Source organism: Chlorocebus sabaeus, chromosome 13, assembly GCF_047675955.1.
Source record: "Chlorocebus sabaeus isolate Y175 chromosome 13, mChlSab1.0.hap1, whole genome shotgun sequence".
NCBI classification, from domain to species: Eukaryota; Metazoa; Chordata; class Mammalia; order Primates; family Cercopithecidae; genus Chlorocebus; species Chlorocebus sabaeus.
In genome coordinates this window covers 77,286,531-77,299,865 of record NC_132916.1, presented here as the reverse complement: position 1 = coordinate 77,299,865, position 13,335 = coordinate 77,286,531, and the positions used below count along the sequence as shown (strand labels likewise).

The following is a 13,335-nucleotide window of genomic DNA, read 5'->3' as shown; positions in this document are numbered from 1 at the left end:
TGCCTGAGCCTCCTGAGTAGCTGGGACTACAGGCATGTGCCACCATGCCTGGCTAATTTTTGTATTTTCAGTAGAGACGGGGTTTTACTATGTTGGCCAGGCTGGTCTCGAACTCCTGACCTCAGATAGTCTGCCTGCCTCGGCCTCCCAAATTGCTGGGATTACAGGTGTGAGCCACCATGCCTGGCCATGTATTACTTTCATATAATAAAAAAATTCTAAAATTTACTCTGCCTATTAGTTCTTGTCATCGAAAATCTTCAGGTAGGTTCCTATAGTGGTCTTTGGAATGATTTTATCCTTAGCCTGAAGTGGATAATGTGCTATTCCTGCTAACGAACTATAGCTAACTTACAGGGTTAAGGGAAGGCATTTTGGAATTTCTGGTTCCTCCTGGTTATTGCACTTTAAAAAAATTACATAGACATGATATTTCCCGGTAAACAATTCAGTGTGTTCCTGTGTTGCTCCATGTACTACAAGACCAGATGTAGATCAGGAAAGCTCTTCACTGGCTTAGTATGAGAGCCAGGTAGACAGATACACACAAGTGGGGAATACTCTTTTTTTTTTTTTTTTTTTTTTTTTTTAAGGTGGAGCCTCGCTCTTCACCCAGGCTGGAGTGCAGTGGTGCGATCTCGGCTCCCTGCAACTTCCGCCTCTCAGGTTCAAATGATTCTCCTGCCTCAGCCTTCCAAATAGCTAAGATTACAGGGGCACGCCACTGCGCCCGGTTAATTTTTTGTATTTTTAGTAGAGATGGGGGTTTCACTGTGTTAGCCAGGATGGTCTCCATCTCTGACCTCAGGTGATCTGCCCGCCTGGGCCTCCCAAAGTCCTGGGATTACAGGCATGAGCCACTACGCCCAGCCAGAATACTCTTGTTCTTCCTATGACCATGTGCTGTGATGCTGTGTGGTTTCTGTAACGTACACACACACAGGCACACTCATGCACACACCCCCTACCTCCCTGCCTACATTCTACCCAGCCTGACTGCTCTGGAAGGAAGGTATGTAGCAAGGGTCTGGGGGCCTCTGGGGCGGCTGTCTCAAGACCGAAGTGGCTGCAGGGGAGGTGGGGGAGAGGAGGAGGAAGGAGTTGACTTGCAATCATCTCTTTCTGCTTTGTCCCTGTCCTCTTCGTTTGGTGCACTCAGCTATACGGGAGGACGGTGTGTAACTAGTTTGACCAGCTGCTGATGTCTCCGAAGAAGGAAGAGGTCTAATACCCTCCGAAGAAGGAATCTTCTAATATTACTTCACTGCAAGCACATTCTAAGCTTTCTGGCAGGGAGTCCCCAGATGAAATTGGGAAGCAGTTAGCTTGGGATCGCTTCAGGTCTCCTTCTTGGGATATGTTGATGTATTCCTGAGTCCAGGCGCTCTCTGGATACACCTTTAGGTGTGTCTTCTCTGGCAGACAAAGGAGTTGTGCTTAGAAGCAGTGGCTGCAGCTCAGTTCTGACGACAGGGAGAAATGAGTTTGGGGAGGGGGACTAGGGTTGGGCTGTAGATTGGTGAAAGGATACCGCATCTAAAATAAAAGAATCTAACACTGTATTCTGCCTCTAACCCCCAATTTTCCTTCTTCTCTCCTCCTAATATAGTGATTGTGTTAGTTAGGTTCCTCTGACAGTTTGATTCCCCAAGACAGAATTAGAAATGCATAAGATCTGAGGCTGGGCGCAGTGGCTCACATCTGTAACCCCAGCACTTTGGGAGGCCAAGGCGGGGGGATCACAAGGTCAGGAGTTCAAGACCAGCCTGGGCAACACAGTGAAATCCCGTCTCTACTAAAAATACAAAAATTAGCTGGGCGTGGTGGCAGGGGCCTGTAATCCCAGCTACTTGGGAGGCTGAGGCAGGAGAATTGCTTGAACCCGGGAGGCGGAGCTTGCAGTGAGCCAAGATCGCCACTGCACTGCAGCCTGGGCGACAGAGTGAAAAAAAAAAAAAAAAAAAAAAAAAAAAAAAAAAAAAAAATTCTGGGCAGGATGCCTGTGAAGGATGGAGCCTGACAAGAGCAGCAAGGGAGGAGGTTGAATGGGAAGAGCTTTAGACTTCAGTGTAGTCCCGGGAAATTCTCTGCCAGACCCATGGAGACCCAGAGTAAAGACTGCCTATTGGAGAAGTCCTGCACTTTGCAGGAATGGCCACGCCAGTTTCCTGCCCTGCTCAGCCATTGGCTGACAGTAGCCCAGGGACGGGGACCTTTCTGTGAAGATAGCTTGGGTCCTAAAGTAGGGATACTTCCCTCAAGATGGTCCTTTGAGAGGAGGTCTTTGTGGTCCACCTCCACGGCCACCACAGTTATATTCTAATTTATGGTTTCATTTATAACAGTGCTGACGTGATTGTGTACTATAGTCACATTTCTTTTCTCATTATTTTTTCTTTCTTGGAGTTTTCTTTTTTCTTTCTTTTTAAAAAAAATTTTTTTGAGACGGAGTCTCGCTATGTCGCCCAGGCTGGAGTGCAGTGGTGCATCTTGGCTCACTGCAAGCTCTGCCTCCCGGGTTCACGGTATTCCCCTGCCTCAGCCTCCCGAGTAGCTGGGACTACAGGCGCCGCCACCACGCCCGGCTAATTTTTTTTGTATTTTTAGTAGAGACTGGGTTTCACCGTGTTAGCCAAGATGGTCTCGATCTCCTGACTTCATGACCCGCCTGCCTCGGCCTCCCAAAGTGCTGGGATTACAGGCGTGAGCCACCGCGCCCGGCCTGGAGTTTTCTTTTTAAAATTTGGTCACTTCTCTATGTCCCTGTCCATTACTCTGTTCCAAGCATTGACAGAACCATGACACACCTCATGGGAGACTGAAGTCGTCAAGCTCATGAATCGGTCCCATTTCCTCCTTCTTTGAGACATGCCGCCTGGAGCCCCATTTGACTTGGTTGTGCTTTGCACATCCCCTTGTTTTAGTGGAGCATGTCCTCCAGGAGCTTGCAGGTAAGGGGTGTAGGTGATATAAATGCTTTGACTCCTTCTGTGTTTCCAGTCCATTTGACCCTTAATGGAGGGTTCTAGGTCGGAAATCGTTTGCGCTCAGAATCTCCAGTCTGTTGTTTCCTGGATGCTAGTGTTCCTGTTGAAAAGTCAATGCCAGCCAGGTGCGGTGGCTCACGCCTGTAATCCCAGCACTTTGGGAGGCCAAGGCAGGAGGATCACTTGAGGTCAGGAGATCCAGACCAGCCTGGCCAACATGGCGAAACCCTGTCTCTACTAAAAATGCAAAACAAAAACAAAAACAAAAACAAAAAATAGCCAGGCATGGTGGTACATGCCTGTAATTCCAGCTACTTGGGAGGCTGAGGCAGGAGAATTGCTTGAACTCGGGAGGCGGAGGTGCAGTGAGCTGAGATCACGACACTGCATTCCAGCCTGGGTGACAGAGCAAGACTCTGTCTCAAAACAAAACAACAAAACAAAACAACACTCTCCTATTTAACCCTACTCTTTTGAAATTTCACAATGATGTGCCTTATTCTCTGTGCTAGTACTAGGTCTTTTTCTCTCTTTCTCTCTCTCTGCCTCTTTTGTTGTTGTTGTGAGACAAAGTCTTACCCTGTCACTCAGGCTGGAGTGCAGTGGTGCCATCATGGCTCACCATGGCCTCGACCACCCAGGCTCAAGCGAATCTCCTGCCGGCAGCCTCCTGAGTAGCCAGGACTATAGGCATGTGCAACCACACTCAGCTAATTTTTTCTTTTTATAGACACGAGGTCTCTCTATTTCCCAGGCTGATCTCGAACTCCTGGGCCCAAACAATCCTAGGGATGGGTACAGTGACTCACCCCTGTAAGGGTCCTTAGATCCTCTTTTGATCTATTTGTTCATCAAGGTAATAAAGGACTACCATGGATTGAAGACCTAGTATATGCCACATAATGTACTTTCTACTCAGTATGTCTCATTTCACCTTCATAGAATCCCTGCAAGGTGAGTGTTATTATATCCATTTGTGGACCAGGACTGCGGCTCAGAAGCTTTTCCCAAGACCCTGAACTCTGACAGGTGAATAACTGCCAAGTGGTGGAGGCTGGCCTGCAGTGGGCATCAGTCTGAGTTCCAAGCTGACTGCTCTTCCCAGGGCAACCACCCAGAGGCCGGTCCTAGTGCTAGGTGATGGCAGGACTTGCATGTCAAGTGCTTCATGGGAGGATGTAAGTTCCATGGGGCTGAGATCTTGGCTGGTCTGTTCACCACCATCAACCAAGTACAAGAACAATCCTTGCCGTGTTGAAAATACACAACCCTTTTTTTTTTTTTTTTTTTTTTTTAATGTCGGGGGGAGTATTGAGGGGGAATGTTGGGGGAGTATTGCAGGGGGAGGAATTTTTTTTTTTTTTTATTTGAGACAGGGTCTCACTGTCACCCAGGCTGGAGTGCAGTGGCTCACTGCAGCCTCTGCCTCCCAGGTTCAAGCAATTCTCCTGTCTCAGCCTCCCGAGTAACTGGGACTACAGGCGTGTGCCACCATGCCCAACTAATTTTTGTCTTTTTAGTAGAGACGGGGTTTCATCATGTTGGCCAAGCTGGCCTCAAACTCCTGGCCTCAAGTGATCTGCCTACCTCAGCCTCCCAAAGTGCTAGGATTACAGGTGTGAGCCACCGCTCCTGACAATCAGTACTTTTTAAAAGGATGATGAATGGATGGATAGATGAACATAATTTCATTTAATTCCCAGAGAAACTCAGTCATAACTCTAATTTACCCTTTTATAAAAGGTTAGAAAGCAAATCCCAGCATTCTGGGATTTTTGTTTCCCAGCGAATTGCTCTTTCTAGGAAGTGTTTTTGCGTAATCTTAGAATTACCCTTGATGATAACCCATGCTACCCCATGGCAACCAGAACCTAGTGGGATAGCTGAGTTGGCTTGGCCAAGTGATTGACTACTTATTCAACAAAATATTATTGAGTGAGTGTCCACTGCATGCTAGGCACTAGGCTGGGAGATTTACATTCATTAAATCTCATATTATCCTCACAATAGCCCTGCCAAGTAGCCAGGTGGCCTAAAACCAGTTTCTCAAAGATTCATTTGCTCGGTTGGGTGCGGTGCCTCACACCTGTAATCCTAGCACTTTGGGAGGCCAAGGCGGGTGGATTGCCTGAGCTCAGGAGTTCAAGACCAGCCTGGGCAACATGGTGAAACCTGTTTCTACTAAAACACAAAAAATTAGCCAGGCATGGCAGCGTGCGCCTGTAGTCCCAGCTACTTGGGAGGCTGAGGTAGGAGACTTGCTTGAACTCAGGAGACGGAGGTTGCAGTGAGCTGAGATCGCACCACTGCACTCCAGCCTGGGCAACAGAGCGAGACTCTGTCTCCATAAAAAAAAAAAAAAAAAAAAAAAGATTCATTTGCTCAATGAAGAGTTTGCTTAAAATTCAACCTCTAGACCTTTGAGAGTCTAGGTTTTATTTTAGTGTTCTATTTTTTCTTGGCATTTGGGAGCAGTTTAATGATGAAAATAATTAGTTCCTCCAAGGGCATATCTAACTTAATTTAGTGTTTATATTACGTATTTACTGCACTTGCAGATTTTTTTAACTATTTAAAAAATATATGGAACATTTCGCAAATTTGCACATCGTCCTTGCACAGGGGCCATGCTAGTGTTTAGTATATGTGCTGCTGAAGTGAACCCAGAATTTTCTTTTTTCTAATGATGGGATTGTTTTGTCTACTTGAAAGTGCCTTGTTCTATTTAACCTACTTTTGCATGGTTAAGCTCTTTTTAGTCAGTTTATGTAAGGCCTTTTATTCAGAATTTAAATTAAATTTAAAAGTAAATTAAATTAAAATTTAATTTAATTCAGTATTTATTTCGAGGACATGTGAAAAGACCTAAAAATGCTCCAAAGGAAATAGAATTTTGCATGAATGAGTTTTTAGGTAAGATGTTCCCCAGCCAGGCTGTAATGAGAAAAAAATAATGGAGACCAAGATGTGGGCAGACATTTAATAAGCCTCTCCCGGCTGGGTGCGGTGGCTCACGGCTGTAATCCCAGCACTTTGGGAGGCCGAGGCTGGTGGATCACCTGAAGTCAGGAGTTTGAGACCAGCCTGGTCAATATGGTGAAACCCTGTCTCTATTAAAAATACAAAAAATTAGCCAGGCATGGTGGTGGGTGCCTATAATGCTACTCCAGAGGCTGAGGCAGGAGAATCGCTTGAACCCAGGAGGCAGAAGTTGCAGTGAGCCGAGATTATGCACTGCACTCCAGCCTGGGTGACAGAGCGAGACTCTGTCTCAAAAAACAAAACAAAAAAAACAAACAAAAACAAAAAACAAGGCCGGGCGCGGTGGCTCATGCCTGTAATCCCAGCACTTCGGGAGGGTGAGGCAGGCGAATCACGAGGTCAGGAGTTTGAGACCACCCTGGCCAATATGGTGAAACCCCATCTCTACTAAAAATACAAAAATTAACTGCATGTGGTGGTGCATGCCTATAGTCCCAGATACTCAGGAGGCTGAGGCAGAAGAATCGCTTGAACCTGGGAGGCGGAGCTTGCAGTGAGCTGAGATCACGCCACTGTACTACAGCCTGGGCGACAGAGCGAAACTCTGTCTCAAAAAACAAAACAAAACAAAACCCTGCATATTTTGTCTCTTTTAAAAGAAGGTCAAAATAGATGGTTCTTAAAAATAAAGCACAATTGTCTTTATTTTCATATTTGGAAAACTACTGGAGTGAAAACACAATAATGTCTGCAAACTTTCAGAAAGAATTTTTGTAGAATTTCCTGGACATTACCTGGAAAAAGGATAATGTCCTTCTGACGCTGCAGTGTTATATGGGAGGCTGAGGTCAACTCACTTCTGCCTTATGTCTGTCCCCAGAGAGTCTGACCGGTGACCCTGGGTCCAGCTTTTCCTGGCACTCTCAGCAGAAGCAGCTGGCTGGTCTGAGCACAGTGAACCCAGTGTCTCTCCATGCCATACAATTCTAGCATTCTAACTTCTCAGGTGGTAGCATGGTATTTTGGAAAGTATATCCGTGGGAATGTCCATCAGGCTGGACTTTACTGTGCTGTTGACTGTAGTGGCCACATTGACCACCTGACCCATGCCAGGAGCCACCTCCATTGCAGGTGCATTTCTCATGATGGTTGTCATTTTGATTAAGAGTGCAAGGCTCTGGAGGCAGACTCTATGTGTTCAAATATTGGCTCCCATATATCCTAGTTATAGGACTATTCGTGTGTCTCCTTTCTTTATCAGTAAAATAGGGATTTTTATGCGTCTACCACACAGTGTTGTTGTGAGGATTAAATGAGTTAATATTTCTAAAGAGCTTAGAACAGTGCCTGGCACATAGTAAATGGTATGTAAGTTTTAGTAATGTATAATTATCATCATTATTATTTTTTTTTAGAGATGAGGGTCTTGCTATGTTGCCCAGGCTTGTCTCTAACTCCTGGCTTCAAGTGATCATCCTGCCTCAGCCTCCCAAGTAGCTTGGATTACAGGTGCAAGACACCGTGTCAGGCTACCAAGATTATTTGTGTGAAGTACTTGGAACTACACAAGGCACTTCTTGGGTAAAAAATGCACAGGAGTGCACTCGCAGGTGTATATATTTAAATGAACAAATGCTTCTTCTATGATCCTGGAAGTGTAATTTACCAGCGGTGCAGTTTCTCCTCTCCCTCTCCCTTTGCTACTACCTGCCCTCAGCTTTCTCATCGTCCTCTCCCTTTTTCCTTTGCATGTACTTTGTTCTCTCTTCCTTCATCCTAGCTTACTTTTTCTTTCTCATAGTTACAAATCAACTGGGCGCTGTTTCTCTTTTCTCTTACTCTCCTAAGTTTTATTTTATTTTAGTCACTGAAGTGATCTGAGAAGTGGCTGTAAAAAGGTAACACCAGCCTATTGACAAGCTGCCTCAAACTGAAGGGGGTGAGTCAAAAAAGAAGAGAGTCCAAGGTTGGACAGAAGAGACGCAAGTTCCTTCTGGCTTCAGAGTTCTATGTCCACCATTTCAAATTTAGATTCATATTTTATTAACATTTATCTTTCACTTTGTATGGCTTAAGCACTAGGCTAGGGCTTTTAGATGGATTATTATTTAATCCTTACAACTCCTTAAAGGCAGGTATTACTCTCATCTTACAAATGAAGAAGAAAAGCAAAAATGAAGAGATAATCAACTTATCCAAGGCCACACAACTGGAAATCAGAGAGCCAATGTTGGTGCGTATACACACATGCTAACTCTAAGCTCCAGTCTCTTCCCACTACTCATAATTCCTCCCACACAAAAAAGTAGAAGTAGGCTGGGCACAGTGGCTCATGCCTGAAATCCCAACACTTTGAGAGGCTGAGGCAGGAGGATTGCTTACGATCAGGAGTTTGAGAAAAGCCTGGGCAACATTGTGAAACCCTGTCTCTACAAATAATAAAAAATCAGCTGGTTTGTGATCGTGCATGCCTGTAGTCCCTGCAACATGGGAGGCTATGGCAGGAAGATTGTTTTAGCCTAGGAGTTCAAGGCTACCATGGGCCATGATCATGCCACCGCACTCCAGCTTGGGTGACAGAGTGAGACCACATGCCCCAAAATAATTGCAATATAATGTGATTAATGTAAATACGTAGTGGTACTTATAAGATCTTATGGAAATACAAGTGAGGTAGGGAGGGGAATTTCTAACATTTCCTAGGCAGATTTTTGAACTGGGGTCCTTGAAATTTTGGAAGGTCAGTGGAGGAATCACTTGAAGTTGTCTGCAAAATTTTCTTAGAGGGGTTTGTGGCCAAGGGAGTAGAGAGGTGGAAGTTTGACCGGGGGCATCAGAGAGTATTAACTGTGTGAATGTTTGAGCTGATCAAGAGTTTGCAAGGAATTAGAAGAGGAATAAGACAGTCTAGGCAAAAGAAACCACAAGTGGAAAAGTACATGCAAATAATTTTCTTGGACTTCAGCCTAGGGTACCATTCAAGGAAGCAGCAGGAGACAAAGCACCTAGAATAGGTGGTTAGGGTCCAGACCAAGAAACAAATGATATTCAGGGCCAAGAATGAATTCTCAAGGATATTAAAAATGCTCTCGACAACACTATTACAGTTCATTGTAAAATGTATTCTCCAATGCCATTAAACAGTATGATGGAAGTTCTTTCTTCCCTTTTCCAGATGCTTGTAGCAAAGTCTCTGTATTTTAGGATAAATTTGCATTCAGGAGTAGAGCTGGGAGCCTAACCTTGTTTCTGGGTGATAATGTGTTCTGAATTCTAAACAATGGCTTACAAAACTTCTGAAGAGCCATGAATTCTGTGAATTGGCATGGTGGCACCACCCATTGGTGCCTTGGCGGTAGGTCATTGAATCCCTGGTGTCCAAATACGGGGCTGTAAATTAGAGGAGGGGCAGGGCAAGAGGATATTGCCCTAAATGAAGATGTGCTGAGTTTGTTACTGGAAAAGAGGTAGAGAGATTTCGAATCTGGATTTTCGAGGTAACAGTAAATTTATAATCCAGGTATCACTGTGGAAGTCTCTGCCACGCTGATTTTATTTTCTCCCCAAACTTCTGAGGTTGATAACTTAATCAGGTAGATTAACTAGGTTAGTTAAAATAAGATATATATGCAATCATCTCCCACAAAGGAAGCTTGTCTGAACTGGAACTGTTTCTATAGATTTCAAGGCTCATTCGCTTGTCTCCTTAGGACAGGAACGATATTCCTAAGGCTGATAATTCCCCTTTCTGTCTCAGTTGATCAATACATCATTTTGCATCCTCAGCACAAAAACCCAAATGTGCTTGCTTCCTTTTCTAAAAGAAAGCCTCTGTCTTGCTGGGATTAAGAGGGCATAGTCCCATGACACAGTTTGCAGTCAAATTTTGGCACCTGAAAAAACCTTCCCTCTTTAAAGAACTGCGGGCAACCAGTCAAGAGGGACCAGAGTTTTGGCATTTGGACTGAAAACATTACCTGCCAACTGGGCTGCTCTGAACGTATTGTTTCTGAAACCAGGGGAAGCGCATGTAACAAGAGGAGGCTTTGTTCTGTTGGAACATTTTTGATGAGCCCATCTGTCCCAAGTTGAAGGGAGAACCTGCCAGCCGTGTCTGTTCACTTTCTCCCATTTACCAGCCTCCCTTGGACTCCTGAATACCCTCTAGGGCATGACTGTTACCTCTCACAACTCATATTTCAGATATTTTTTGCTTTGTTCATCCCACGACCATGGAATTCTATGTTTCATACACAGTTGCTTTGACTGGCAGTCTAACACTTTTCTCTCAATGACCCAGTCTCTCCTTGTGGTTGCAATCCTACCAAGACAGCGAGGAGAAATTTGCCCAAGCAAAGGCTAAATGCCCGAACTGACGTTTCTTCTAGAGTTCCCTTCCCTAATTCTACTTTCATTCAACAAGTATTGATTGGGCACCGACAGTACCAGGCACTGTTCTCAGCTCCTCAGAGACACTAGTGAGCAAAGTAGCCTTCCAGAAGCCCACCTGAGAGGTCTCAACTCACCAAAGCCCAGGCCAGAAGCAGAGAAGGGGCAGGAGGGGCCCTCAGGCCAGGCTGGGGCTCAGCACCCATGCATCAAGCGGTTGGGCTCTCAGACTCTACCTCGTGACCTCTGTACTCTTTAACTATTTGTCATGAACAAATCTATCTATCTATCTATCTATCTATCTATCTATCTATCTATCTATCTCTCTCTCTCTCTCTCTATCTATCTATCCATCTATCTATCTAGCTGTCTGTTTTTTTTTTCTTAAGAGACAGGGTCAGGCTGGGCACAGTGGCTCATGCCTGTAATCCCAGCAGTTTGGGAGGCCAAGGCAGGCAGATCACCTGGGGTCAGGAGTTCAAGACCAGCCTGGCCAACATGGTGAAACCCTGTCTCCATGAAAAATACAAAAATTAGCCGGGCATGGGGGTGGGTGCCTGTAATCCCAGCTACTCAGGAGGCCAAGGCAGGAGAATCGCTTGAACCCGGGAGGCAGAGGTTGCAGTGAGCTGAGATTGCACCACAGCACTCCAGCCTGGACGACAGAGGGAGACTACGTCTCAAAAAAAAAAAAAAATTAAAAAGGAAGAAGAAAGGAAGAGACAAGAGAGACAAGATCTCACTCTGTCACCAAGGCGAGGGTGCGGTGGTGTGATCATAGTTTACTGCAGCCCAGAACTCCTGGGCTCAGGAGATCCTCCTGCCTTAGCCTCCCAAGTAACTGAGACTACAGTTGCATGCCACCATGCCCAGCTAATTTTTGTAATTTTTGTAGAGACAGTGTTTTGCCATGTTGCCCAGGCTGGTTTCCAATTCCTGGGCTCAAGGAACCTTCCTATCCTGGCCTCCCAAAGTTCTGGGATTATAGGCATGAGCCCCCACATTCAGCCCAAATCTAAACCCCTTTTTTAATTAAAAAGGAAAAGAACTTCACAATCTATAGAATACGATTTCCACAGAGAAGACGAAGACAGAAACAAAGTTGTTCAGCAACCTGAGAAGAAAACTCCTTCAGCAGAATATTAGATGCTAAATGGTTAATCGGATGGTCCCAATCCCCTGGGGGTTGCAATATGAAGTACACCATTACATCCTTCATTCTTAGCATGTGTGCAAATCTTTAAAAAAGTTTTCACAGATAAGCAGAGGCTGGAAAAGCTCTGGTCTTTAACAGGAAAAACTTTTCTTGGCTTACAAAACCTTTTTTAGAGTCTTGGGGGAAAATAAATATCTACATAATTATATAAATATATCTTATATAATGAATGGTAAGTCACAAAAATGGCAAAGCCCGGTGAAGGAATTCTGAAGCAGTCGCTGCCTAGCCCCCTCGGAATTTTGATGGATTCATCAGTAGCATTGAAAATCCCTAGATACTGACAGTTACTTTATACCTGTTTCCCACAATAGTCCTTTCCTGAATATACCAGTCTAAATGTCAGAAGGACACCTAAAAACAGTCTTAAAATTTGAAAACAGACAGCCTACATACCCTGCAATCTTGTTCCTCCATGAAGTGAGCTGCTGGCCATACGTTCAAATGGTCTCTGACTTCCTCTCTGACTCAGATCGCATGAATCCGCAGCACTGATGTAAGGCTCTAAATGGGAATCTGTTTTCAATTCAGGGCAGATGTGGGACACTCTCACAGCCCTAGGGATTATCAACTTTAAAACAAATCGCCTTCAGGACGATAAGAGAGGCAGTAACTGCTTCCTGAGGCCTCACTGGGGTCCCTTCCAAATGCTTAACATATAACACAATAACTATGACACGAAAGCAAGTTTCATTCTTTGGGTTCTCAGACTTTAAAATGAAGCTTGCAAATGCCCCTCAGAAACAAAGCTTGAAAATATATCTCAGAACATTTAAATAGAAATCCAGATATTTTAGTAACTAACATACAACAGTGATCCAAATGCCCCTTTCTCCCCACCCCTACAAAACTCTCAGCCGGGGTTTGGCTCATTGAGTATAGTTTTCCCACAAATTGAATTCGAATTTTCTGGTTCAGAATTTTCTTGGCTCAAGAAAAGGAAGGGAGGACTATTCCAAGACTTCCACAGAGAAACATCCAGAAATCTATTTAACACGGTAAGTTTAATGTTCTAGGATTAGCGTTCATGCATGGACTCTACGTCTCAGAATGTCCTCTGTTCTGAGAACACTTTGTAGAGTTGGCTGATCTGCTAGGCTTCAAACTCTGAAACACCTTCGCTGGGGCTTAATCTAGTTTAACCTGATTTGATAACCCTGAAAAAAAGTTACAAAAACATGAATTTTGAAGACATCTAAAGGAAACATAAAAACATTTCCCTTTTAATAAAATAAAAGTTTTATAGAGTCGTAAAAAATATTAAAAGTTAATGTGCATGGCATTTCCCTACACAAATAAGTTTAGGTGTTGGTAACATCAGTCAATAGAGGATAGTCACATTAAGTACATATTCTTGGAAAACACAGTCTATTCTTTAAAATTAATATTGTGAGTGTGATATAACAGAGCTACATGGAAAAGCATCAAGTCACTAAGGAACATTAGGGCTAGTATTTCTCCTATCTTCATGGGGAAAAATAAGTTAAACTCCCTGTAGCTTAGGAATGTGCTAACATAATCATTAGGCAGTGGTGGAAGTGGTATTAGGAGTTGTGGATGAGCCGAGCATGGTGGCTCACACCTGTAATCCCAGCACTTTGGGAGGCCGAGGCAGGTGGATCACCTGAGGTCAGGAGTTCGAGACCAGCCTGACCAACATGGTGAAACCCTGTCTCTACTAAAAATACAAAAATTAGCAGGGCATGGTGGTGGGCGCCTGTAATCCTGGCTACTTGGGAGGCTGAGACAGGAGAATCACTT

The 13,335-nt window shown here is 44.5% G+C and overlaps 1 protein-coding gene across 1 annotated transcript in view; it reads right to left on the bottom strand.

The window, feature by feature from the left end:
* The window catches only part of SASH1 (SAM and SH3 domain containing 1), a 281,301-nt gene extending 269,157 nt beyond the window's left edge, over window positions 1-12,144 (bottom strand). The window contains exon 1 of the mRNA XM_008006716.3: window positions 11,971-12,144. Coding sequence (XP_008004907.3) covers window positions 11,971-11,991 — 21 coding nt within the window. The 5' untranslated portion in view covers window positions 11,992-12,144. The remainder of the gene's footprint in view (window positions 1-11,970) is intronic.
* Between the last annotated feature and the right edge of the window lie 1,191 nt (window positions 12,145-13,335).